The following is a 27,326-nucleotide window of genomic DNA, read 5'->3' as shown; positions in this document are numbered from 1 at the left end:
AGTGGAATTAAACTCTGCAAGTGTCAATAGTACTTTGTATCCCTGAAATACACAGGTCAGAGAAACTGTGGCTCAGGAGGGAGACAGTGGTCCTCTATCTAGAATGTCAATGTGTCTTTGGGCAAGATACAAAGATGGCATGGCTAACTGTGTGAATATGGCCCTATTGCAATGTTTTTTTTTGTCAGAGAAATGCTCATTCTTAACCATGGTTATGAAAAGTTACGACAGTTCCTGCTTTGTCGAAAGAGTGAAGAGTTCGTACCAAAGTTTGCCGCTGTATTTACATCCAACACCTTAGGAAAGGGAGCTTTATTTACTGGAGACGGCGGTTTAATCTATTCTCAGTGGAAGTGTAGGGGTCAGTTTGGAATTGGGCCTAGTATTCTCCCTGAACAGGTGGTACCTTGTGTGGCAGCCTCTGTCTGAATGTGTGTGAATAGGTGAATGCTGACTTGCAAATGTCAAATGCTTAACAAATACAGTCCATTCACCAAAGCAAAATCCTATTCTCACCTCCCTTCTCTTGCGTGAGACATGCACAACATTTTAATTGCTCAAGTGGAGTCAAACTCTGCATTTTTTGTATGGATGCATCACTGAGGTACACAGGTCAACTTGTAGGCCTATTATTCTTTATATATACCAGTTTGCGCTTTGGGGTTTTGCAGTCTGTGTGTGTGTGTGTGTGTGTGTGTGTGTGTGTGTGTGTGTGTGTGTGTGTGTGTGTGTGTGTGTGTGTGTGTGACATTACCTCCAGGCTGGTTCAGTCTAACCCTGGACTGGAATTCGAGTCGACCACAAAGGGGGATTTCCACGTGCCGCCGTGGCTGCATCCGCCTCACTTCCTCGCGGCAAAAAGCGTTCAGCTGGCTGTGAAGTAATGCTTGACTCACATTTCAGGTAAGCGCTTAATCAATTTATATCATTAGGAAGTCTTTGAAGTTAACGTCTGGGCTTCAGTGCCATCCAGTGGTGATATCAAACATGGGTGGTGATTGAAATTAAAGGGAAGGTTCGCAATTTTTTCAAGAATGTCTTAAAATGATCCTTGCATGCCTCTATATACATTTAAATTACTGTCAGGTGCTTTAATGGTTTATCCACTTCATGGAGGCCAGGAAAATATGATGTATTAAAGGTATTTTAATGTTTTGTCCTCCATTGCTAACATAGAATATGCGTAAGAGAGTAATATCTTGACAATGGATTTAATCCGGTGGAAGAATAACGCTGTATAATAATGTTTTTAACTGAAATGAGTTTTTCCTGCATTATTTTATTCTAAACATATCCTCAGAAGAAAATGTTAAATTGTGTTATTTTGCTAATAAGGAAAAAATATCCAGCTTGATCTTTTTTGTCTTCTCTCTATAACCAATGAGAACATAATGGGAACAGATTCTGTGTTGCAAACATGTTAAATGTAGGCTATATGAAAATACAATGCTGCCAAGGATGCTTTTTAACAGTTGCTATGTGCTGCAATTACACGTCTCGTCGACTTGTAACTCTGAAGTTTAGGCAGCAGAATAATGCAGTCAAATATCTAATAAACTGCAAAACACCAGCTTAAAACCTACTAACATGCGATTTCACAAAATAGGTCAATGGTATATGAAAGTTAACAGTCTATGAAGTGATGAGCAACATCACCAACAGCAATCTTTTTAGCCTAGGCTTAGTGTGCTTATAGCTTCTTCTTTGGTCATGGTGGCATTTCATCTGTATAATATTAAATATGACATTAAAAAGTGGTCAATAACCTCCAGTCGAATCATACTGTCCACTCACATTTGTCCTGTCTGTCCCTCACAGAGTGGACTGTTTCTTCTTTTGTCTCAGAAACACAGGTTAGCTGCTGTGATGATCCACCTCTCTTTCAAAAGGAGGAAAATAAAAGTGATTAAGTTACCCTGACCACAGAGGTCACAAATTAAATGTGAAAATACTCACTAAATGTAATTTAAAGGTCACCTATCATGCTATTTTTAGGCAATAGCATAGGTCTCAGATATATAAAAAAACATGTCTATGAAGTGTTTTACTCAAAATACCAAACAGATCACCCATTCTAGCCATGCCTCATATCCCTCTATTTCACTTCCTGTTTCAAAAGTGCTGATTTGGGGTATAAAGCTTTAAAAATAAAAAAGGAGGGGGCTGAGCTCATGCGGGACCCGGCAGCTACTGTCTAAACTAAATACTGCCGTGATGAAACGCCATATCATGGATTATCAAGGATTCTCTCTGAAACACTTTGGAGCTCAAAGGCTTTCTCTCTTGCCGGTTATACCACAAGGTGAGTTCCTTTTTATTTCCTGCTTCTTCACACACATGCTCTCCAGTACAGGTTAGCTCTGAGTGTTAGCGATGCTAATGTAAACATAAACCGACCATATTACGTCCAAAACAGTCGGGCATTGTTTCTGATAGGGCCGTGGGTGTAAAGCCAGCCTACATTTCAGATATATCAGACGCAAATCTGGATCAGCTCCGTTGTTCCCCCGTTTTTAGAGATTTGGGTACGGAGGAAAAGAGAGAGGGTTTTATTTTCTGATGCTAAGTGACTTCCCCGACACACCGGGGACACATATTTATGTATAAAAGACATCAAAAAGTGCATTTTGCATGATAGGTCCCCTTTAAAATAATATCTTTGATCAGGAAATATACTTAATGTGGAAAACACAGAACACAGTATGTTGAGTACCTGTTTACCAAAAGTTTGCAATAGTAAAATAATTCAGAAGACTCATATTTGTCATACCAGTTTCAAAATGTTGGACTCAAAAGCAACTGGAATTCACTTTATTCAGGTAAATACAAAGAAAGAAATGGATGGATATGTCTCACAAGCTATATATGAATATCCACCAGGAGCATTCATGCATAAACTAATTAAAACAATTTGACTAAACGGGCAAAATGCATAATCTACTCATACCAATATTACAGTGTATGACAATTAATTTGCATTGACATATCTCTCGCGACGCAGATGTTCAACAGAGGGCAAAACAGAGGGATCATAGACATTATAAATAATATACCAGAATGACTTTATTCTGATACTACGGTAGATACTATCTACTAGTCATAATCCAGAAAATGTCAATTGTATTTTTGTAAAACAACCAAATGTCATTACTAAAACAAAACCCTTCACACATCAGGTGACAGACGACAGACAGACAGAAATCTCTTTTTCCTACAGCACATTTAGGCGATGGCTTTCAAATTACATAATCAAAAGAAAGAAAACAGTAGGATTAAAATGAAAGAAAAACAAAACAAACATGTTTACCCACAAAGACGGTTTTAAAATTCAACACTTTCACACCTAACTAAAACACATTTCAAATGAAGACCATGAAAACACATCCAAGCTACAAAACAAGCTATTAGCAAAGGGCGGATTAATCATACACATACAAATATATCTGTTCAGCTGCCGTACTAGTAAATAACAGAACTAATAATGTATTTACAGGAAGAAGTCTGTTTAGTTTGATAGAAGGGAAGAAGTTAATCAAATCAATCCTGGGGATGGCATCTTGCTCCTATTAAAAGATATTATCGATATTCAAATTCTGATATTAAGAACATTATACAGGCGACTTTAAAGAAGAATGAACGTTTACAGCTAAGGAATTTGAAATATCCTTTACAGAGAACCAGAGGGTTTAACCGAGCGATTTAATTGGTTGGCGATGGTCTCCTGCTGCCAACATTTGTCTCATAAAACCCATTATACAGGACCATAAACACATAAGCACGGGGCGATGTATGCTCATCAGGGCACTGATATAGAAGAGTGTGAACAATTATGCGGTTGAGTTTTCTTTACAGCGTTTTCTGTAAATGTGACGTGATGTTACTGTTATTTTCTGATCTATACCTTATGATTATGTTGTAATAAATAAGATAATCTGCCTTCATAGGCTTGTAACCAGTTCATTCAAATGCACTGAAGAGGTATGATTAGCACATCGTAAATATACTCCTGGAGCTCGTTAACAAATCTATTTGCCTTTTTGTATTTAATGTATATTACTTTAAAGAAAAGGAGTTTAAGTCAGGGCAGCTTTTATAGAGCTCATAATATTCAAGAATGCTTTGTGTCCTTGTTTGCTACAGATGATTTTATAATATCATGGTCATTAAAACCCTCTCAGGTTATCACAGAAGGTAAGGAGATTGAAATGTCTACTTAAACAAGGCCATTTGAAACGAGGTGTGCAAGTGCAGACTAATTTAACCAGAATTACATTTAAAAGTAAAAAACAAACGACAGACCCTCATCCAGAAATGTCAGGTGTTCTCCGTAAAAACACAAATAACCTATTTCTTGTTTACTGAACAGATTAACGTGATAATATATGTAACACTAGTAAAGTACACATTCATCATTGTATATGAATCTTAACGTTTGATATTGAGATTCACTGAAATGATTTTAAACAGTTGAATATTCTCGCTGCAGTAAAGAAAAAGGTAACCCCTTAGTGTAAAAAAACGTTAATGCATGTTTAGCTGCAGTAATGACCAAACTATAAGACAATTTAAAAATAAAATGGACTCACCTTACTCCAATACATGTTTTAAAACAATATGTATAAAGCAATTATACCGCACAAATTAAAAGTACAATCTTCAAGCACGCTTTGCAAGCTAAATATGTTTCTTTAAGCCTGACAGAAGCTAAGATAACTAAACAAAACTTTAAAAAGTAAAACATCGTCAGTCCCTCTGCATCAGCTGTCTTGACCATCCTTGTGTATACTGCTGCTTTAATTCCCATGTAATCTGACTCTGATGTATCTCAGTTAACAGTAGAGAGATTTAAAGGCACATTCTGCAATATCTCCTATTGCATTGTTGACTTAACAACAAGGACACACTTAACAAGTGTCATGGACGCAAAGCACCTGAAAGCAGCAGTCTGCAACATGCGTCACCTATACGTGAAGAAAAATGGCGTCATCTCACTTTCTACAGGAAAGGAAAGGAAGTAGTTTGACAATTTCACTTTGTGCAATCGCTTTCATTTCTATAGCTGCACATCGACAATCGTTGCTGCATCTAGGTGCAAAAGCATCAGATTCGATGTCTTTGGCCGCTCCTTTTGGTTAAAGATATTCCGTTTGTGCCTGAACAAATTACCTAGTTGACCAGATTTGATCTTTGGCTCTGAATATGTAATGACGTTGTTATTTATTGCATCAATAAAATCATGCATGTGCAACATTTATTACATGCAGGCGGCGTACATATGAATAATTGCAGCATGTTGAGCAACATTCACATGCAGCTTCTTAAAGGCGTGTGCAGTTCCTTTCCTTGCCTATAAGTGGTGCAGATTGCGATGAAGTGGACAGCTTATAAACATGAATGAGCGAGGTTGTGAGTTATGAACTAGCTCCAAAAAGGTGCTTCACATCTAAACTACTGAAAATGACCCCTGAATCACTAACGGCGTTACCCCTTTTTCAGTAACACTTAATAAGGCCGAAGAGGAAATCTCGCAGACTGTGCCTTTAAATGTCTTGCAGGAGGCAAAACATACAAATGCTTCAAAAGAACAACGTGTGTTACTTCTTTTCAATCTTCAGTGTTTTTACAAAACTCCAAAGGTCCTTGACCACCTGAGGAAGATATAGAGAAAAGGGGAGGGGGAGGGGAGGGGTAAAAGCAGAATAGAAAATAAATGATAAATCGTCCAAATGAAGTGCTACAGCGCATTAGAGTTATGACTCACTTTGACTACAGCATGATTTCTGTGTGTCTCGCCTGTGGGAACGCTGAGTTTAGCCGGGGAACGACGAGGGGTTGGGTGGGGGCAACAGTACATACCAGAGTATATGACTAGGTGCTCCAGGTCTGACAGATCTCAGGCTTGGCTGATGAAACCAAAGCACTTCCACAGATGTTTCTACACACTGGGATCAACAAGCGCCCCCCCCCCCACTCTTTCCCCTGTCCACCCAGCCCTTGTGCCGCACTAAAGAGCTTTCACCTGCTCTCATAACTGTACATTGTATACATACACACACATTCATGTTTTCCAGTGGTTGACTCCCTGCAGATGTTTTGATACAGAAAACACAGCTTTGTTATCCGACACACGGCCTTTAATTACAGAGTTTGTGGAGATAATCTAAAGGGTGATTCATCCATGCTCTGCAAAACAAAGTGCAGGGGGCTCTTGTTTTTGTTCTGAAATGACAAGCAGCATTAGAAAAGATTTAAGTCCTGCCTTAAGAAAAAAAAACCTTTTGGTCGGGTTGGTCAAAAGGCCTTGAATGTGAAAGAGACTGGTACCATCCACATACCGCCAGTCCCTTCATTAAGGCTACAAAAGACACACACACGCCAGTAAATCACGGAGAAAGAGTTCGCCCTGGCAGGTGTACTCCCATTCCATCTCAAGAGAGCCCGCTGACACAAAATGAATATAATTCAAAGAGAACACACTGTGCTGCGGAGACATTTGGGGCAAAGTGGACAGTATGAGGACAGTGTGAGGAACCATGATGCATTCCTGGGCATCTATCAAGGCAAAAAGCTCTTAAAACTTGGGACGAAGGTTGATATAAATGTGAGCGTGGCTTCAAACCAAACTTCTGACGGTTATGAGATTTTATGCTAAGATCGCATCGGCAAAAAAGCAGGATATTAGTATAAATTGCACATATGATGCAAGAGGTATACAAGTTAAAACATGGGTCTTAGAATTAAACAAAGACCAGCCTCAGATGCCTCGTAATCAGGGCTCTCAAAACCATGTGCAATCAATAACTATATCGTATACAAAATACATCAAATGACTCGTGATTACTTACCTTTTGGTCTGCGATTTTAAAACAGCTCTTCAAGTAATTTTCAAACTTCTGCTCGGTCTTCGGTAGTGGTTTCCCCTGATGGACAAAGGGCCATTAAATCATCAGCTTAGCCTTGCGTCACACATTCAATTAAGAGAGGTCATTTGCAAAAAGGAGGATGACAGCCTTACCTCCTTGGCGGCCGTTGACAACTTGCTCTTAATCTCTGTCAGAGAGGGAGATTTAGACGGGCCAGCCTGGGGTTTGTCTTTTCCTGGGGCAGGTGTCTTTGAAAATAAAACAACTAGATAAGAAGAACTGATTCATGTGCCTAATAGAGAGAGATTTAAAGAGTTGTAGATAAAGAGATCACTTCGATAAGGCCGCAATATGTCTTGTTTTACTCAGGTTCAGATCTTGCTTTTAACCTGTACAGGGTATATGCAGGAATGCTGAAGTCAAATGGAAGACCTTTTAAGACCTTTTTTAAGACCCGTTCCATACATTTTAAGACCTCATCGCCACTTGGAGTTCTAACCGGTTACCTTGGCAACACACTTTACCTCACATTGACTATATACAGTATTGATTGTCCTTCCTCCTTATCTTCCAACCATTTGGACGCAAACTTGCATTTCCCCATAACGATGTTGCTTAGCAACCGGCGTAAACGGACCTTTGCACGCTATCAAGCAGTGAGCGTGCGATGTCCTGTTCAGATGACGTCAAACCCAACGGGATGCCATAAATAAACTACACAGAATCACACTACACACCTACGCAATGATTACATTCAGGCACACTGTAGAACACAACCTCTTTGGACCATTTATGTACTTATTGAAAACAAGCTACAACATGTAATACCTTGGAAAATGCCGTTTAATATTTTTTAATACAGTGATTCTCAAATGGGGGTAAGCGGACCCCTAGGGGTACGTTGGGGTACTGCAGGGGGCACGTGAGATTCAAAAGAAAAAGGTTAATTAAAAAACACCACGCATGATTACAAAAATAATCTTAGTACAATAAGTTAAATAGAAAACACAATTGTATATAAAATATTCCTAGAACCACCAAGGGGGTCCTCATATAAACATGTCAAATGTGTGTATTGTATTTTATAGTTTTTGCATAATCAATTTGTTCATTGGTTTGTTAAACATATATTACTTCTAGGGCTGTCAAACGATTAACATTTTTAATCAGATTAATCACAGTTTAAAAATTAATTAATCATGATTAATCACCATTCGAACTATGTCCAAAATATGCCATTTATTTACATATATTGTTGTGGGAATGGAAAGATAAATGAAAGAAGGCGGATATATCCATTTAACATACAGTATCTATGTTTATTATAACATTTTTCTGCGTGTCAAAATGAAAGACAACCCACACACCTATCAATCATCAAACCGTGGGGTCTTAATTCATTACGTGTTGATTTCTATCAACGGGGGAATACTTCGGGAAAGTCGACAGAGGGGGGGGGGGGGGGGGGGGGGGGGGGGGGGGGGGGGCGGCGGCGGCTAGTGGAGTACTTCGTGACCACAGAGTGTGAACGTTGTGATCAGCTGTTTTAGCGCAGTTCTCCAGTGAAGGGGGGGAGTCTCCCTCCGCAGCCGGTTGGCGTAGTTTTGGCACAATTCCGTTGTACAGACCGACGTTAACAGCAGCCCTGTCTGTGCACACGGAGACCGACTCTGTCGTCCGGTGATCGAACCACCTGCTGGAAAAGCTTCACAAGTACGTCGGTACGCAAATGCGCTTTGTGACACAAGTGACGCATTTCACAAGTGACGGTACGCATTTCAGATTACGCACATGACCTGCGTACCAGTTATGTGTACCCCTGTACTACAGCAAAAGTATTCTCCGTCGGGACTTCCTGCAACAACACCACGCCATTATCAAAGATGTTCTATTGAGAAGACGATCACTACGTGACAAAAGTTTTCAAAACCGTGGCTACTGAAATCAATCTTACTAACTGCTGTCTGTGCAATTTACTCCGCGAGTTGGCAGACTTTATTTTGCTTACTTTAACATCATTTCTCATGGTGGGGCTAAGCCATTTCTTGGTATGGGTGTAGCCCATGGTGTAGCCTACCCCAGCCATACCCTGGCGCTGCCACTGGTGGCACGTATGGGGCGGGCCATTCTGCACATGCGTTAAATGCGTTAAATATTTTAACGCAATTCATTCAAAAAATTAATTACCGCTGTTAACGCGATAATTTTGACAGCACTAATTACTTCAATTGAAAAATCTGTTTTAATTTGTTTTCGTTCTCATGCATCAAGATGAAAATATGCTTAGTTTGTTGTAATTCATGCATGAAGGAGTTAATAAATCACACACTGAGGGAACATCACTATATTATAATTATTTATAGGCCTTTTCTATCAAAAATGTTCGGGGTCGGTCAGGGGGTACTTGGCTGAGAAAATGTTTCAAAGTGGGTACATTACTGAAAAAAGTTTGAGAAGCACTGTTTTAATAGCCTTAATTTTCGCTAAATTGATTTATCAACTTTTAATACTTTTTAAGACCCCGCGGACAGCCTGCTGTATCTTTCTGTGCTCTTGTTTGAACTCAACACACAACTTGTTAGTGATACATCCACTTGCTGACCGACAGGCAGCCGTATCATGACCCGCTCTGTCTGAGTCTGTGTTTACAGGCTTGGCGTGAGGAACCAGCTGGACGGAGATAAAAGCACCAGAAAGGACAAATGCTAGCCCAATTACACCATCTTTTCTTTACAAATACATCAGGTACAAATTATGTTTTTTATTGTTTGCAAGCAGGAGAGGGCAAGCCCTTACACTCCAATGAGTAATACAGATTGTTTGTCAAATGTGTTTTTTGCCCTCGATGTCAAATCCTAACGACCGAACCAAAGGAAATGAAGTGAAACTCATGTGTTGTTTTCTGACATCAAATTAATGACTTCCACAAGAAAAGATAACACCTTTTTCCTCTTGTAAACAATTCTGAATGGTCAAGACAACAAATACTGTGACAAGCAACCACCATTTAAAGGGGTCCTATTATGCTTTTGGGGGTTTTCCCTTTCCTGTAGTGCAGTGCTTCTCAAAGTGTGGTCCGCGGACCACTGGTGGTCCGTGAACGCCCCCTAGTGGTCCGTGAGTATATTGGTAAAATTTCACATTTGAAATAAATAAATAAATTAAAGTTTTCCGCACTCTCGCGGGAATATCTCCGCAATGGAGCGAGCTTAAGTTTCACTTTCGATTGCATGATATAGCCCAGATAAACACCTTCATCACACATGTGGCCACTTGTTTGTACCATTTTCAGGCGATTTGTAAAAAACGATGTGTTTTTGGATATTTGTGGAGTTAGGTGGTCCGCGAGTGTTTTTTTATTGGTTAAGTGGTCCTTGGTATGAAAAAGTTTGAGAAACACTGCTGTAGTGTGTTATATATGTATGTGCATGTCAATGGTCTGTAAATGCTCCAGAGGGAGTTTCTCTCCGAAAAACTCCATCCTTGCCCGAGTCATTGATTTATATAAAAGTCGTTGATTTATAGCTTGGACATAATGACATCACTACGCAACACTCACGCTTCTATTGGCTAGCGCTCCAACACCTTGCATGTGATTGGATAAGGGGCGGAACATCTCTAAGCGGTTCACAACAGAGCCGGCCAGCTAACCAATCAAAGCAGACTGGGCTCTGGTTTCAGACAGAGGGTGAAAAGAGGAGCTGCAGCACAGCTTTTTGAACATTAAAGCATGGAGACATGTCACAGTAGAGACACTAAATACTAATATGAACCTGGAAATGAGCAGAATATGGCCCCTTTAAGTACATGGAAAGCCCATAAATACACATATGTTGTAAGTGTAGCAAACGCCTTAGTTTAAACAGGCAAGTGGTCACTTAAAACACATTATGATACTGCTATGACTTGCATGTTGATCTGATTTATCAAAATACAGGATATAATGTAAAAAAGGGCCACATTTTAGAGAGCTACATGAACGATCGGGGCCACAGGTGTGTTCAGAGCCGAGGCCCCAGAGGTCCTCAATTAGGAAGTGTCTGAATATGACACAACAACACACACGCCATACATCGTGCATGTTACACAAGACACAGAGCCTGTCCCTACATGTAAAGCCAGAGTGGAATCCAGTGAAATTGCAGGGTTTCATTGATCGCCAGACACACATTTCAGAGAGAAGAGGTGCCGTGTATAAAGAGACTTTTGAGAAATACAGTAAAAGCTCACCAGCAAATGGACTCCACTTTAATCATTCGTTTCTACTTCAGAACAATTTCCAACATTGTGGAACAGCATCCTCTTAGAACAGAAAACTATCTTAGCATTTTTTTAAATAAATTAAAGATCATAAAGATTTTTTAACTTGGTCTAATTTGACTGATATCATTTTTTTGTTTGTATTGTAATCAACCTCTTTCTGTTTTGTTTAGCTTTTTCATTATATTGTTATGGCTTTTAATTCAGGAACATTTAACAGGTATCATTTTTCATGATTTATTGCATTTTAGCAAGTTCATTTATTCATCATTTTAATATTGTTGTCGTGTTTTTCTGCGTGTTCTATTAAGCGCTTTGGGCTGCGTCCTTGCATGAAAGGGTGCTATACTAATACAAATGTTATTTATTATTCTACACTAGCATAGACCAGCGTCCACACGGCAGCGTGCGTTGAAGCTTGCAGGTGGGCGTGTCTGAAACTCGACCAACAACCAATCACATGAATCTCCCGCCCCACACAAGGGCACGCGGTTTGATTGGCTAGAGCTTGTACTGGCATATGATTAGATTGGCTGACGCTTCCGTCGAAGCTTCAAAAGTTGAACATTGCTCAACTTTTGAAGCGAGCAACGCGAGCGAAGCGACGCTCCCACAATGCAGTTCGGCAAAGTCCGACGTCACACAATTCAAAGTGAATGGGCAGAAGCGTTGAAGCTTCAACGCACGCCGCCGTGTGGACGGGCCGTGAGGGTAAAGATCTCCATTCCTACTGGAAAAAAAGCATGCATTGGATTTGAATCCAGGTTTCTTCAACTTGTTTCAATAACTGTCATGTTATTATACATCAAAATAAGTTGCAAGCAAACACTTTTAGGCTGCCATAGAGACTTAAAGTTGGATACAGCTTGAAGTGCTATAGGTCAAATCGATAAGTGTAATCTAAGAAAGCTGGTTTCTTAACAATCTCCTCCTTGAGCTTGTTTTGATAAAAGCAAGCAACAAATGTCATGTGTAACTACTTCAAACCCCTTTAGCAACGTGAGGCTGTAAAAACCTGCAGTAAGACTTGAAACAGTTAAAAGCAGGTGGAATCATCTGGAGAAAAGAAAAGTTCTCTCTCTCTCGTTTGAAAAATGCAATCATCTGTCCCTGTCCCCAAGAGATCTGCGTTTTATAGCGTAGATCAAAAGGTATAAAGTGAAGAAAACCCTGACGCACACATACCACACTCCGAAAGAAAAAAAAGAGCACATATGCTGCTGGCTCCGGGCCAAACAAATGTACTACGTATTTATTATTTATGGGAAGCTCTCTACTTCCAAGGGACAGCTGTGGACCTGAAACAGCTGATACACACACAACACAGCTTTTTCATCTGGACCCAGACAATGATTACAGATGCCACGAGACATGGAACTTAATCACAAGCACACTATCATTTGATGTCTTGTCTTCAATCCAGTGCAAACACATGGTGGGACACCTTTGCTCATCAGGTCTGTCCACGGATGTCATTTTGTTGGAATGAGAGCGTTCAGAGGCCCTCGTCTGGGAACATGTCAGCTCAATGGAAACTGTGACTTTAGTCCTATAAATTGCACATGTGAGCTTTTGGGATGTTTCCCAGTTCAATTCAGGAGATTAATTGTTAGAAGCCAACACGCTTACACTCACGGGAAAGTAACTAACACTAACAAGGCAGGCACCTGCTGTAACACATGTCAATCAGTCGCTAAAACAATGACTCACACCCTTTTGGGATAAGAGTGAAGTGGTATATAGTTTTACGACTGTGACGTGTGCTCGAAGGCATCAGCGTCTCTAAAAACCCATCAATCACAACACACCAGCTGCGAGATAAAGTGACTTTGGATCGGCACATCTCTAGTTATCTGGTTCTCATGTCGAGCCTGTTACACAAGAAGGTGCAGCTCCACGCTGGGCTGCGAGAGGTGAGAACTGCGGCAACTGGCAACAGATCTGACAAGCCAATCTAATGACCAGTCACCTGCGTTTAAACAGACGCACACGCCCGCTTCCTCGCTGCTCAGGGGCATCTGGAAGCGCAAGCTGCACCAGACATCAAACGCTGGTAATGGGAGCAATTGGGAGAAGGTGTGTCCAGGAAGTAAGGGGTGTGAATGGGTTGTAGAGAGGGAACAGTTGTTGTGTGGAAGTGGAGAGGAGAGGGGACGGGGGCTTTTCAGAGCTCCAGAGAGTTAAACTGGCGGGGATGGTTTCAGCAGTTTAGCTGCCGATCGGCTAATCCCCAAGAGCATTTCAAGAGCCACCGTGTTATGTCTGGACAACGGCCACGACAGAATTAGCCCCCACTCAGCGAGGACTCTGGCCTGAGGGGGAAACACTCTCCTGCCTCAGGAATTCAGAAATCCAGTGGCTCAGAGCGTTTCTTGAAAGACGTCCGAAAAGAAACTAATCATTCAGAATCAGAATGAGGTTTATTGTAGCTTTACATATGGAAGGAATATCATAAGTGTACATTGTACAACTATAGTAGAAATATAACAGTATACTAGAATTTAAAGGTGTTCTATTATGCTATTTTTAGGCTTATATTATGGGTCTCAGATATATAAAAATATATAAAAAAACATATCTATGATGTGTTTTGCTCAAAATACCAAACAGATCATGGATTTTAGACATGGTCTGGATCAGCTCCGTTGTTACAGATTTGGATACGGAGGAAAAGAGAGAGGGTTGTGTTTTCTGACACTTAGTGAGTTCCCTGACACACCGGGGACACATATTTATGTATAAAAGACATCAAAAAGTGCGTTTTGCATGATAGGAGACCTTTAAAGTGGAGAGCTGAGCAGATTTTAAAAGAGGCGGAGTTGAACAGAAATGTGCAAAATGTTCAGAGGACTGTGCAGGATTCACAGTTTTAAAATAAGATTTGCTCACAATGACCACGAGGTTTGCGAGTGTGTGAGATGTTGTGCCTTTAGCGCATGTAGCAGGCTCTTAACTCCATTTACAGGCCATTCCTTGTACAAAACACTGTGAACCTTGCCAATTCTACTGTATTTTCTCCATTACCGTTTATTGCTACCTATAAAAATTGCACAGCTGTCTTGAAAGGCTGGTATACTAGTATATATGTTATCGTTAAATGTGTGATTTTCTTTCTTTTAGTACTTTAAATCTTCTTTATTTGCTCCTTTTTTATAACCACATTCCTTTCATTATGTGTATATCTATGCATAGTTATACACCAAAGCAGATTCCTTGTAAGTGTAAACCTACTTGGCAATAAACCTTGCCAACACATAATGCCTTATCCAAACAGAGTCTCTATCAAAGTCGTCTTTATCACAGTTTCACGCCTTGTGAAATTTGTAAACTTGCAGAGGATCTTTCCAATTTGTATTCCCTTGTGTGTGCGGGAGCTTTGGGGAGTCGGGGGGGGGGGGGCATCAAAGCTGGCCGCAACTCTATCTGGCGGGGTTAGGTCGAGGGGTCGCGGGTTTAAACCTCGCCCCCAGGAAACCCGTTAGAGGTCAGGTGTGTTTGCTTAAAGAGAGCCAGAGTTCAAGCTGTGGGTTTTGAGAGGCGGCTGTCCAACACATTCCATCGGAGAAATTAACTATCAGGTTGAGCTAATTGCGATGAGCATTTATCACATTCCTCGGCTCTCCAAGGTTTCTTTGGTATATTTAAATTGTGAAAGCCAAAAAATGCAAACTATTATCCTAGGTCGTAGACACCTTTTCTCTTTTAGAATTATTTGTATTTAAAAAAACACAAAAACGTTTTTTTAAGGTTTCATTTTATGAAATAGGTGCACTAAATTGTGCAATGCATTTTTCGTGCAGGCCTTACAAGCAAACAAGAGACAGAAGCATTACTTTGAAAATCATGTATCTGAATTTTTTTGCTCCGAATTTACCTATGTGAAATACAAATGTAACAATTCAAGTAAAACATTTTCGAATGGTCAAATTCAGATCCCAAAAATGAAAGTAAAAAAAAATTCAAATGGACAATTTCGGTGTTTAAAATTCGACGTCAAAAATGTCGATGCAGCATCATCCGGGCTACCCAGCAATCGAATTTGTTTAACTTAAATTGTTACATTTTTATTTCACAAAAATTCAGATACATGATTATGTAATTATTGTCAATGCTATTAATTCGGTGTCTGATCAAATTCAAATACTTCTGTCTCTTGTTTGCTTCCATACCTTACTGTTTAAATCAGGAGTGTCCAAACTTTTTTCACTGAGGGCCACATACAGAAAAACAGACGAAGGGCTGGTCCGCTCACTCGAGGTGAGGTTTATTGCCTCATAAGTTATAAGAAAAATCTATCAAATGTAGGTAAATGATGCTTGATACGTGGATATGCTTTAAGAAAACAAACAACCTGCATCACAGCTCTCCAGAGGGTTTACTTTATCTTGCATGCAGCTCATTCCTGGTTCCGTGTTATAGAAATAAGTTTGAAAATGTTTTCACCTTTAATTGACTGCATTTATTAGAAAGTTGGGCTTAGGGTTAACACGTGAATTAACCCATGAATTAACCCTGTGTAGTATATTTGTATATACTTATAATTAAGAAGTACAATATAAGACAAGCAAAAGTGTGTGGGCCGTATTACATTATACTTTTAGAATTAGCTGCGGGCCAGTGGGAGTTTCACATCTGTTCACAAAGAAGTACAAGGTTTTCCATGTCATGCTCTTTACTGCTTTTCTTTCTGGGGAGTTGTGATCACAAATATGTGTAACAACATATATGTCTCTAAAAGCTATTTCTCAAATTACCAAAATCGATGATTCAACGATTGCCAAATATGCTGTTCATCTAAAAACAGTTAAAGTTAGTTTAAATGCTAAAATGCAGAGTTCCTGTTGTCTCTGATCTATATCATATATTGAACTGAATATATTTGGGTTTTGGAATGACACAACACATTTAAAGACTTCACCTTGGAGTGGGATGGACATGTTCCACATTTCATAGACTAAATGATTTATTAATTAATCTAGAAGTTAATCGGCAGATCCAGAATCAAATGAATTGGTAGTTGCAGCCCTAGATATCTCTAATTGGTTTTATGTCACATTATTTTTGTTTTAATCTGAAGACCAACTTCACTGCACCTGTAAACCGGTGTTGCTGAGAAACCTGGCTCTTATGGCGCATTTCCACTGCAGGGCCTCGCACGGCTTAGTACGGTATAGTTAGGCCTTGGTAGGCCTGGCTCACTTTACGCTGCGTTTCCATTACAGTTTAGTAGCTGGGGCAGTAACTATAGTAACGCAGTGTAGGCGGAGCCGTGACGTCATCTTCAATGAGAAACACAAAACCAACATCAGCCGTTAGCTGTTAGCACTCAGAGCTCACAGCTCCTCATATCTGTTCAGAAACTAGACAAAAGTTAAAGAAGTACAAACCACAGACTGCCTGTGTCATGGAGAATACAGTCGCTGGTTTATTTATGTCTGTAGGCCGTTGTTGTGAGTGTGGACGGTCGGAGCATATACTGCGTTAGCTTAGCCGATCTCCATTCAGAAAACACGCATTTTTAAAGGTTTTTCGCCTGCCGTCTGTCTGCAGACTTGTCAAAGCATTAATTCAAGGTTTTTACTAACCGGTATCAGTATGTTGTTACTTCGGGATCATTTTGAAACGTGAATTACAATTAAATCACGGTCAAATATGTTCATCTTGTTGTAGTTCATTTTGTTGTAGTTCATTTTGTTGTAGTTGCCAGCGATTCTCTCACTAGTTTAGCATACACAGCCCGGTTGTTGGCCCGGAAAGAACCGCGATTTTGGAGAGTCAGAAAACTTTGAAAAAGTACCCGCTAGCCGGAACTACGCCTAGAGGACAGTTTCACCAACCAAAAACGGGCCGGGCACGGCACGGCAGGCTCAAACCGCGCTGTAGTGGAAATGCGCCATTAGCTGACCACAGTAGCTGACCCTTTCTCTACAGTTTAATGACTGTCAACTAAATAAACAAAATAACCACGAGGAAACAAAGCTGAGAAGTTAAAACAGCTTTTCCTACCTTAACTTGAGGTTTGACCGCTGATCCTGATGGTTTTCCTGCGGGGCCGTTTTGTTTCACCGGAGTCTTGTTGGGCTTCTTTGCTGAAAACTCTGGGCTCTGAAAAAAGTAAAAGAAACACAGCAAATATATAAATAAAATATCACCAGTATGACATCATTATATTTTGAGGAAACAGCTGAATTCACCATTTTGCTTTAATGAAAAGCTCATACAAATAAATGTAATTAAATATATAAAAATGAATGCTTAGTTATTCACAGAAAATTGAACGTGAGATAACAGAAGGAGGAAATCATACAGAAGTCAAAGCAGCTGTAAATGTAACTAACCCTCTATAAAAAAGTATGCTGACTAACTTTGAACTAACTTACAAACACTGAGGTACTTCAGGTCAGATTGCTGGCCAATTGCAGTATTTAATAATATGTATATCCATCATATCCCTGTTGTTTTGTTTCAAGCTGTGACAGTGGTTTCTTCCCACAGTTTTCTCCTAATATATTATTTTATTTGATGTATTAAAATACATTTGGTGCTCTGGTAGTCGTGTCATGTTGTTTTGAAAACTCCCATATCACAGGTCTAATTGTCAAGCCTGTTTTACAGCTGACAAATTATAATTAGCTTGTAACATAACGGGAACCACATGTGTAGAAGTGTTTGCAATTGTGGTTACTTTTCTTGACTCGATTGCCATGAGCTGTTCATGTCATTTTCACTCAACCATTTTATGATTGTAATCATTTCAATGCTGCACATGCTGGCTAATGTTAAAAGCCGTTTTACCCATGTACACAAAAGCGTATAATCTACAACAACAAAAACAAGACAACATAATGTCACACTAAAAGCTAAAGGAGTAGTGGCAGTTCCAATGTTAAGAAGTTATTGTGAAAAGAAAGTGTGTCCATTTAAACTGACAACCAAAGTTGAATTGATATAGAATGAAATCATCTCCCAGCCGTTTTGATAAAATGGCTTACGAAGCACTAGAAACACTCAGTAATTTGTCACTGATTGGACACTTGTCCCCCGATAACTTATCATTGTTGCTCTCCACACTGGAGGCCTTCCTGTCAGGTTTCCATTGCTCTCAGTCACCTGTGTAATTACCTTGTAATAGCCGAGGCAAGTACCTGCATTTACCGAGCACCAACCCTCTCCTTGGAATGGGCTAGCTGTGTAATTGCCTGTGTTGACATAACTGCTACAAGGCAATTACACATGTTATTTCCTCGAGCAATGCCTGGTAATACAAGATGCTGTGAGGCAGTTTCAGGGTGGTTGCAACGCTTTTTTTTCATATTTAAACATAAAGGACCGACAACAATCATGTCAAAGGGAAACAAATTATTAATATAATTTGACTCCCTGTGTCTAATGTTTTTAAAGACTTTTGAATGATTGATTTAAGACATGTTAATACCAATGGAGGCCTTTTGTTTGGATTCATCTTTGTAATGCTATACAAGACTTATAGGCTGGAGCCCTGAAGTTACATCCTCTTGTTCTGTTGTGTTCTCAGTGCCAACACTCGCACAGATTATGATAATTGTCTCAAATAATAATGTCAGATTTACTTGTCAAGGCAAAGCTGTCAAATTGCAACTCAGACATCTAAATACAAGGCACCATACACCTCAGGCTATTCAATTTTAACACAATGTGGTCCAACCAGAACAACAAAGTATTCAACTTTATAAAACGTGTTTGCGCTGCACAGAACAAAACATAAAAACCATGCAAGGAAAAACACTGATTGTTCTGTTTGGATCAAATATATCTGATCAAAGAACAAATAAATCAGATTTAAACTTGGACGACTGTGATGCCAACTGTCCATAAACAACTCTATGGACATAATTTAAAAGGACACTGTGAAATATCAATGTTTACAGTAAATGTAATTACTGGCTTCTTTTTTCATTTAAGTCAGAATTCTGGGGAAAAATATTTAATTATCTTTTCAGAAAATGTCAGAATTCGGACTTTAAAGTAAGAACTTGTAAATAATCACTTGTCAATCAAAAATGTCACATGAGGCCACAATCCTCTTTCGTAAAAAACAGAAATGAAGTTTGTTAAAACAAGAAAAGGTACAGTCTAAATAGCTGTAAACAGATCTTCCCAGCCCAACTTTCTATAGTTTAGTGCTTCCATTAGTAAAGACTGAGACAGGTTAACTATGGAGCTAACGAGAAGGAGGGTAAAGGAAAGGATTAAGGTCATGGAGGTGGATGTATCGGAGGAGAAGACAACAGAATAAATCAACAGGTGACAGAAATGCTCAGCTGTCATCTGACCCTGAGGCGAGGATCGCGCTCACGTCGCAGGTATGCGCATCTGCCCCGCTTTGATCTTTTTTGGCTGGCACAGTTTGCACAAAAAAAAATCACAAACAGACACCGAGGTAAAAAAAACGAGGCCGATACACACATGCACCCACACACTTGCAAACAGTTGTGGTAACACGCAAAACAAGTGTTCAAAGGCAAAGGCCAGGTGCAAAGCTGAAATGGCATGAGAGACGATAAAAAGAAGCAATCATATTAACAGTGGGATGACAGAGGGACAAAGATATGCAGAGGGACTGAAACAAATGGGGGAAGATGTTTCCCATAACTGGTGTGTGTGTGTGTGTGTGTGTGTATGTGTGTGTGTGCGTGTGTGTGTGTGTGTGTGTGTGTGTGTGTGTAAATACTGTAGATATGTTTTAATAATGTTTGCATTTGTACTTAGATTTACAGTAAGTGTGCATGCCTACAGTATATATACTTTTGAGTGTGTTTGCATGCATGTGTGTGCGTGCGTGTGAATAGGATAACATAGTGCCGTCTTGTTGGTGAGACGGTGAGAATTTAAGCAGATTACAGAGAAGAAATCCGATCATTACGCCACACAGACCCTGTGTTTTACTCGTGGAAAACAGGTGGGTACATGAGGGAACAGGATGAAAAAGTTCCATGTTGTGTCTCGTACGGAGAGGTGGACGGTCAGCGAGTGCACGGATGGGAAGGGCCTGAAACGAAATGCCACTATAGGATTCAGTCTGTGGGAGTTTAAGTGATGTTGGTAGAAACAAAAAAGGGGAGCGGGCCGGGTGGAGGAATTCCTTTACCACAAAAACAAAACTGAAGGAGCGCCCTGACACCTGGTGGACGGCAGGGGACTGGAAACACTAAGTAGGATTATTCTAGTGTAATAATAAAAGTTTGGTGACCTGAAAAAGACATTTAGTTTGGTTTTAACGGTGATGCAAGAAAAGAAGTCCCCAAACATTTCAAAATATTATAAAAAGGAGATTTATTTCTTCATAATCTTAAAATGAAAAAAAAAAAATGACAAAAAACGAATTTCATTTAAGTCTATTTGACTTTATTCAAACAATTCTCTTTGAATTATTTGGTGTCGTCTATACCCTGTTACGTGCCTTTTGTATTTTATTTGAATTTCATTGCTACTCCCACTCATAGTCTGGACTCTTTGAAGTAACATCCGGCAGTGGCTCAGTCAGTCAGGCTTGGACTGGGAGCTGTAGGGTCGTCGGTTCAAGTTCCCGACCAGACCTAAACTATGGAGTGTGGACTGCTACTTGGAGAGGTCCCAGTTCACCTCCTGCCCTGCCGTGGTGCCCTTGAGCAAGGCACCAGACACCCCCCTTCCCCCCATTGCTCCCCGGGCGCTGTGCAATAGCTGCCCACTGCTCCTAGTACTAGACTCCTGGTACTATGATGGGTTAAAAGCAGAGAACATATTTCACTGTGTGTTCTGCATGTGAGACCATTAACGAGGGTTTCATCCCTCCCTATTCTATTCTATACTGTATCCCAGTGGCGGTTCTAGAACATTTTACATGGGGGGGCAAGAGGCGGACAGTACGTGGTATGTTATACTGTATATAACCTATTTATTGTTAAATCATGCCCTACCACAAGTGTTCTTAATGCACAAGAGAAACAAGGTGTTCAGACACACAAACTAAAATATAGTATAAAACAGCTCAATACTCATGATACCCTAGAATTCTGCTTACTGTAAGTACAGTAAACGTACTTAGTTATAAATGACATCACCCATCTCTTACGAGAGCTAAAGGTGACCTGTGCAGCAACACATTTCAATACATATGTGTCAATACTAAGAGCCGCTAGATTGTGCTGCTGTGATGGAATATGTAAGGAGAATAAAAACATACCATGTGGTCCAGCTGGAGTCTCCTCTGCCTCCTGATCCCTGCCTCTGTCCCTCTTTCTGACACTTCATCTTTATTCCTCACGTACATTTCTTCTTCTTCACCAATGTCTTCATCTCCTCCTGGCTTCCTCCTGCTCTCACCCTCCTGGTCTCTTCATCTCCTCCTGGCTTCCTCCTGCTCTCACCCTCCTGGTCTCTTCACCTCCTCCTGGCTTCCTCCTGCTCTCACCCTCCTGGTCTCTTCATCTCCTCCTGGCTTCCTCCTGCTCTCACCCTCCTGGTCTCTTCATCTCCTCCTGGCTTCCTCCTGCTCTCACCCTCCTGGTCTCTTCATCTCCTCCTGGCTTCCTCCTGCTCTGACCCTCCTGGTCTCTTCATCTCCTCCTGGCTTCCTCCTGCTCTCACCCTCCTGGTCTCTTCATCTCCTCCTGGCTTCCTCCTGCTCTGACCCTCCTAGTCTCTTCATCTCCTCCTGGCTTCCTCCTGGTCTCTTCATCTCCTCCTGGCTTCCTCCTGGTCTCTTCATCTCCTCCTGGCTTCCTCCTGCTCTGACCCTCCTGGTCTCTTCATCTCCTCCTGGCTTCCTCCTGCTCTGACCCTCCTGGTCTCTTCAGTGAACTCTCTTTTCCTCTTTCTGTTCTTCCTGATCACTTCTAAGATATGTCTTTGTGTTGTTGTTGACTCACTTCAGCTACTCTGGCCTGCAAGAGTCTACGTGTGAAAAGCACTGGTACAAATGCTTGTATAACTTCACACGTTAGGGCCATGTAGCTGATAAGCAGCATATAATAAATATAACATCAGAAAGTATTTATCAAACGCACACAGGCAGCTGTGTTTAGATCCAGTTTGACGGTAAAGGATGTATGGTTTAATGTATCTGGCCTCATTGCTGTGATTTGTAATTTACGTGGATTTAATAGTACCGCATAGTTTAGCAAATAAAGTGATCGATCTCCCAGCTAGCGCTGTCTGCGTAGTATTTTGTAACGTAATGCCCCAAACAGCGACTGTCTGTTAAACGCTATCGATTCAAACGGCAGCGTTTTATTAATATTTTGTTTCAAGCTCTCGTCCTTAGTAAAAACAAAACTAGTGGAAGGGGAAATGCTCCCAGGGGAAGCTGATCCACCTTCAGGTGCTGGGACAGCTCGCCTTCTCTCTGCAGCGGTGTGAGCCGGTCTGTGAACGCCGCTCCGCAGTTTAATGCAGGGCCGTAGCTGCGTTTTTAACGGGCCTAAGATGATATTTAAAATGATCCACTTTTAATTAATGAACTGCTTGTTTTGTTGCTTGAGAAGCTTGTGGACATAGTGTAGGTTTGTTTCTACAAGTACAGTTTTAGGGACACAAAAGTTAGGGGGGCAGCTGCCCCCCCGTAGATCCGCCCCTGCTGTATCCCAAAAGAAAAATGTCCTATTGTGTACAAACATGATGATCGTGATAAAGAAGTAACTGAAAAGGATCTTTAATTCAGACTCATTTTATTCAGATAGGCTTTTCTTGACATGGTACCAAATGTTGCGTCTCACATCTTTTTTTATTAAACACAAAAAATAAATTAGCTTACTTTTTTGAGATCTTTTCCAACATTCTTTTGAGGAGTCACATCATTTTCCTCGCTGTCATCGTCTTCCCTAAAGATAATGAAAATATAAAAGGTGAAAAACAATCCAAGTTGTCTCTGCACATACAAAGAAAAATAGGCATACACAGTGAAATTAAGCATAAAACATACTCGTCATCGTCGCTGTCGTCATCGTCGTCCGAATCCATCTTCAGTTTTTTCTACAATCAGAAATAATAATTCCATCATCTTGAAAATAATAACAGTTTTGCACAAAACAACCTTTAAGTAACTATAACCCTCTTCTCAATATTAGGCACATTCACACCGCAGTACTTTTCCCACAAAGGTTCATGAGAACTTAATTCATGAGAACTCTTTAGTTCTCATGAACTAAGTACAGATCGCGTTCACACCGGAATAAATCCCTGGGGGAGGATTAGGCAAATGAAGCCGCTGACGTCACTTCTTCTTCTTCTGCTTTGGGTTTACTGGCAGGCCGCTAATAACTTCACGGCGTATACTGCCGCCCGAAGTCCCCGGAGTTGGGGACTGGCTTCAGTAGAAGCTGCTGGGAGTCCCAGCAGCCTTCCGAGTAAATCGCCAGAACGCCGACACCTCCTCATCTCCACCGCTCCCATGTTTTCTTTTGTGTTGCCATAAGTTAGTCTCTCTGCGTTTGTGCGCTGGGCTAATGCTAATGCTAATGCGAGGATAATAAAATGGCAGCTTCACAAAACTTTTTGGGAGTTTTACGGGGCGTGGTTTGCAATCCGCCCAGCCAATCAGAAATAGGAACCTTTTTCTCCCACGGAAAAGGGGGTAAAAAGGTTCTCATGAACTCATTTTTGTTCCGGATTTTTTTGGTGTGAACGCAACATTTCGGAACTATATCGGAAATAAAGTGGGAAAAGTACTGCGGTGTGAACGCGCCAATTGACTTATCGTGACAGATTTTTATCTTGTCAAATTCTAGCGCACTCGAGCTGGTTTTCTCCAAAATAAAGTTTTTTTAATGATTGACTAAACTTAAAGCTTTTTCTTTGGGGTAACTTTCCCTGAGTGTTGAAGCAGTAAGTAAACACACTGAGGTAGCTACCAAAGGAGGCTTCTTCCCCGACATCAGGCTTGCAGGCCGCTTCACAGGTGACGAGTTGTTCTCCTCTTCTTCATCGTCTGAATCCTTCACACCTACGAGGCAAACACTGGTTACAGCACGGCATAGAGATACTTTCTGATTTACCTAGGCCAGGGGGTGCCACACTTTTTTCACTAAGGGCCACATACAGAAAAACATAGGAAGGGCTGGGCCGCTCACTAGAGGTATACTGCCTCATAAAGTGAGTTAGCAAAATCAATCAAATGTAGGTAAATTATGCCTGATACTTGAATCTGCTTTAAGAAACACAACAGCCTACAACACAACTCTCCAAATGGTTTGGCAGCTCATTCCTTAACCCTTGTGTTGTGTTCGAAAGCTGTTACCGTTCATGGTGTTCGCGGGTACATTTTGACCCATCATTTATTTCAGTCCAAAACACACACAAAAAAAAGACTATCATCCAATATTGTTTTAACTACATCATAACTAACTTATTATGCATTCATAACCGTACAATCCTGTTGTAATGTATTGTTATGGCCCCAAAACAAATTACACCACATAGTGCACTAGGGCTGTACCAGAATATCCGAATATTCGTTCGTTGGAGTACTATTCGGGTTTCAATTTCGTTATTCGGATATTCTTTTTTTCCAAATTGAATTTATTGAAATTTCCAATATCAACGTAAGAGCTTGCGCCTCTTCGGGGGTGCTAACACTTAACCATAAACGTTATCGTTTACTTTCTCCGTCTTTATATGTAGATATTACTTCCTGTCAACTGCGCTAACTCTCCTTCAAAATAAAAGCATGTCCATACAGAGGAAGCCAAGCCAAATTACACTTAAGACATATACAACTGCAACGAAAGTAACAAACACAACGCGATATCCTTTTCAATTTCAAAGAACACAAATTGGGTTACATTAACAAATAACTATAAAACAACAATACTGTAGAATGACTAAATGAATGCTGTGAATACCCCGAAATACACGTGTTACTAAGCTGGTTTCTGCATTCTTACCTACCCTAACTTGAACTTCAGTGTGAATGTATGTGGAGCTAACCTGCTACATTAGACAGACACTGTGTGAAGAGGTACATTTTAACGATGTGAGGAAATGCTGTGCGTGTTATATTTTGTTCCTATATGTCTGTTATTCTAGAAGAGGTAAAGGAAATAGCATATTACTGTACACATGATACTCACTAACAAAATGCTGCCCGCTGATGTGAACTGGTCCAGAGCCAGACTGGAGACGGAAGGTGACTGGAGGCGTGATTTCAAATCCTCCTAAAGTCATCTGGACAAATAAAACAAATTAACAAAAATATCACAGGTCAATTAAATCAATGTGCTATGCACTATGCATCCTCTAAATAGCCTTTAGAATTAGCATGACATTCTTCACTCTCTGAATGTTAAACAGTATGAATGTGTCCCTTTTGGTTCTTGTCATGTCATTAAGCATGACAGAGGCTTAAAGCTACTGTGATGTTACATTAAAATGTCCATATACTGCTCATATATGTGCCTTTTCTTTACTTATATAATATTGTGTAGTCCCTTAAATACGTCACTAAATGCTGTCACTCACAGAGGGCATGACGGACGGTTTCAGGGCAACCAGTGGGACTTTGGTTGATTTCCCATCATAGGTGAGACCCTCCACTTCCACCATGTGGAACTTATCCTCAGCCTCAGCCCCCAGACACACCTGGAAAAGAAACACACCAAGTTGGATTCATCCGGATAATGTTGCTCCTGATATCCCTTCACATTATTGTTTCACTTATAAGATGTTCTAGATGATTAGTTCCTCCCTACAATTCTGAAATACCTGCTGGTAGCTTCGAAGTACTAAGGATTGTACTTTGAGTTTGCTTCAATTGTGACCCCTTCACTACATACTTTACTGGTAATAAGTCTAGAATGCCATCCTTGTGTTCCCAAGGTAAAATGTATATATATATATATATATATATATATATATATGCAATATAAGTCCTTAATATACATGTCACCCTTTACATCCGTCTTCCTACTCATTTAAATATTTACGTGTAAGAAGTTGTTCTGTTGCTCTCGTTCTGTTTTGAGTTGGTCTATCTGTATTTAGAGCTAATGTGTCTCTTCATATTAACTAACAATGTAATAGACTTGTAATTTATATCTTTGGAGTCTAAAATGCAAAAGAAAAGGGGGAAATGGATGTTTCAAAAACAAACAAACATTGAAAATCAATTCAGCTACTGCAGATATATCAATGTTTATAATCAGGAAAACTGTCTTACAAGGACATTTGGGTGGGTGTAAGGGGTATACAATCATCGGGATGTAAGCTGTAGATGGGTATCTGATTGACCCAAGGTAACACACAGTGTATTGAAGTGAAGCAATTTGATGGGTATCCTCGTATTAAAAGGACATTAAGCTGGGAAACATGAAACCCTGTGAATAGCCAATTCCAATAAAGTGGCTCAAGTTTTCAAAACAATCTGCTAAATAATATATATCTAACCCTTGTGATGTTTCCTCTTTAACATGCATATTGTTCAGTACATCTACGTGCATAGGAAAGTCAATAAAAGAGCCATCCTTACTGCTTTGAGTGAAAGCTGCTGCTCCGTATCATCGTCGTCTACGTCAACTCTGAACTCCCGTTTGTCGGATTTGAGGGTACAACCTGCAGAAAACGATACGTGCAATGTGTAAATAACACTATATTTGTATTTATGTGGAACACAACACACACATGCATACACTAAACTGACATGCAGATGTTTACTCTTTGCTAAAGCTGTTGTTTCTCTATGCTTTGTTTGACTAGCTAACAAAAGAGCTGAATTGGCGCGAGTTGGGGAAGGCAGGATTTAAGCTATTTTCTCTTGCAAAAAATAGATACATGTCTACTTGTGCATGATAATATGACAGTTATATTTCTTGTGTGACCAAAAATAATTGAAGTTTGCCTGAATAAGCAAGCTTACCAAACAAATACATCTGAGGTCTGCTCAAATTTGAGATATCGTCCTCCATCTTTGTAGTGGGTGGGCTACACTTCCGTAATCTGGTTTGACTGACACATGGCTGAGCCAATGGGGAAGAGAACGTGCCCGACGTTAAATCTCACTTTAGCCAATAGGAATAAAGAATGGGCGGGAATGTTCTTACGTTTCAACCTATGGTTTCAACACTAGATGGAGGTGTCGTAATATAGATTGAGGACATCCTAGAAGTAAAAAGCCTACTCAAATCCAACTTTAGTGATCACAAATTAATACACATTGTATCTTATGCATCTTCCTGCAACACAGTGTATTAT

The 27,326-nt window shown here is 40.3% G+C and overlaps 1 protein-coding gene across 1 annotated transcript; it reads right to left on the bottom strand.

The window, feature by feature from the left end:
• Positions 1–5,121: 5,121 nt before the first annotated feature.
• On the bottom strand, positions 5,122–27,090 carry npm1b (nucleophosmin 1b). The gene is made up of 11 exons (XM_034199431.1): positions 26,992–27,090; positions 26,605–26,687; positions 25,599–25,718; positions 25,211–25,304; positions 23,993–24,084; positions 23,065–23,114; positions 22,897–22,963; positions 17,130–17,228; positions 7,016–7,111; positions 6,846–6,920; positions 5,122–5,648 (listed from the first exon to the last, which is right to left on the bottom strand). The coding sequence occupies exons 1-11, from the start codon at positions 27,038–27,040 to the stop codon at positions 5,595–5,597; spliced, it is 879 nt and encodes a 292-aa protein (XP_034055322.1). The 5' UTR covers positions 27,041–27,090; the 3' UTR covers positions 5,122–5,594.
• Positions 27,091–27,326: the final 236 nt, after the last annotated feature.

This window comes from Gymnodraco acuticeps, unplaced genomic scaffold (assembly GCF_902827175.1).
Source record: "Gymnodraco acuticeps unplaced genomic scaffold, fGymAcu1.1, whole genome shotgun sequence".
NCBI lineage: Eukaryota > Metazoa > Chordata > Actinopteri > Perciformes > Bathydraconidae > Gymnodraco > Gymnodraco acuticeps.
This window is presented reverse-complemented; position numbering and strand designations above follow the sequence as displayed.

What these genes read in the sequence shown, in the direction of transcription:
- npm1b (XM_034199431.1), bottom strand. Translation starts at nt 27,040, where the DNA reads ATGGAGGACGATATCTCAAATTTGAGCAGACCTCAGATGTATTTGTTT. An exon ending in CAGCGGGCAGCATTTTGTTA is followed by an intron (nt 24,085 to 25,210) that starts GTGAGTATCATG and finishes TTTGCCTCGTAG; the next exon opens with GTGTGAAGGATTCAGACGAT. An exon ending in TTGGAAAAGATCTCAAAAAA is followed by an intron (nt 17,229 to 22,896) that starts GTAAGCTAATTT and finishes TACTTTTTTCAG; the next exon opens with AGCCCAGAGTTTTCAGCAAA.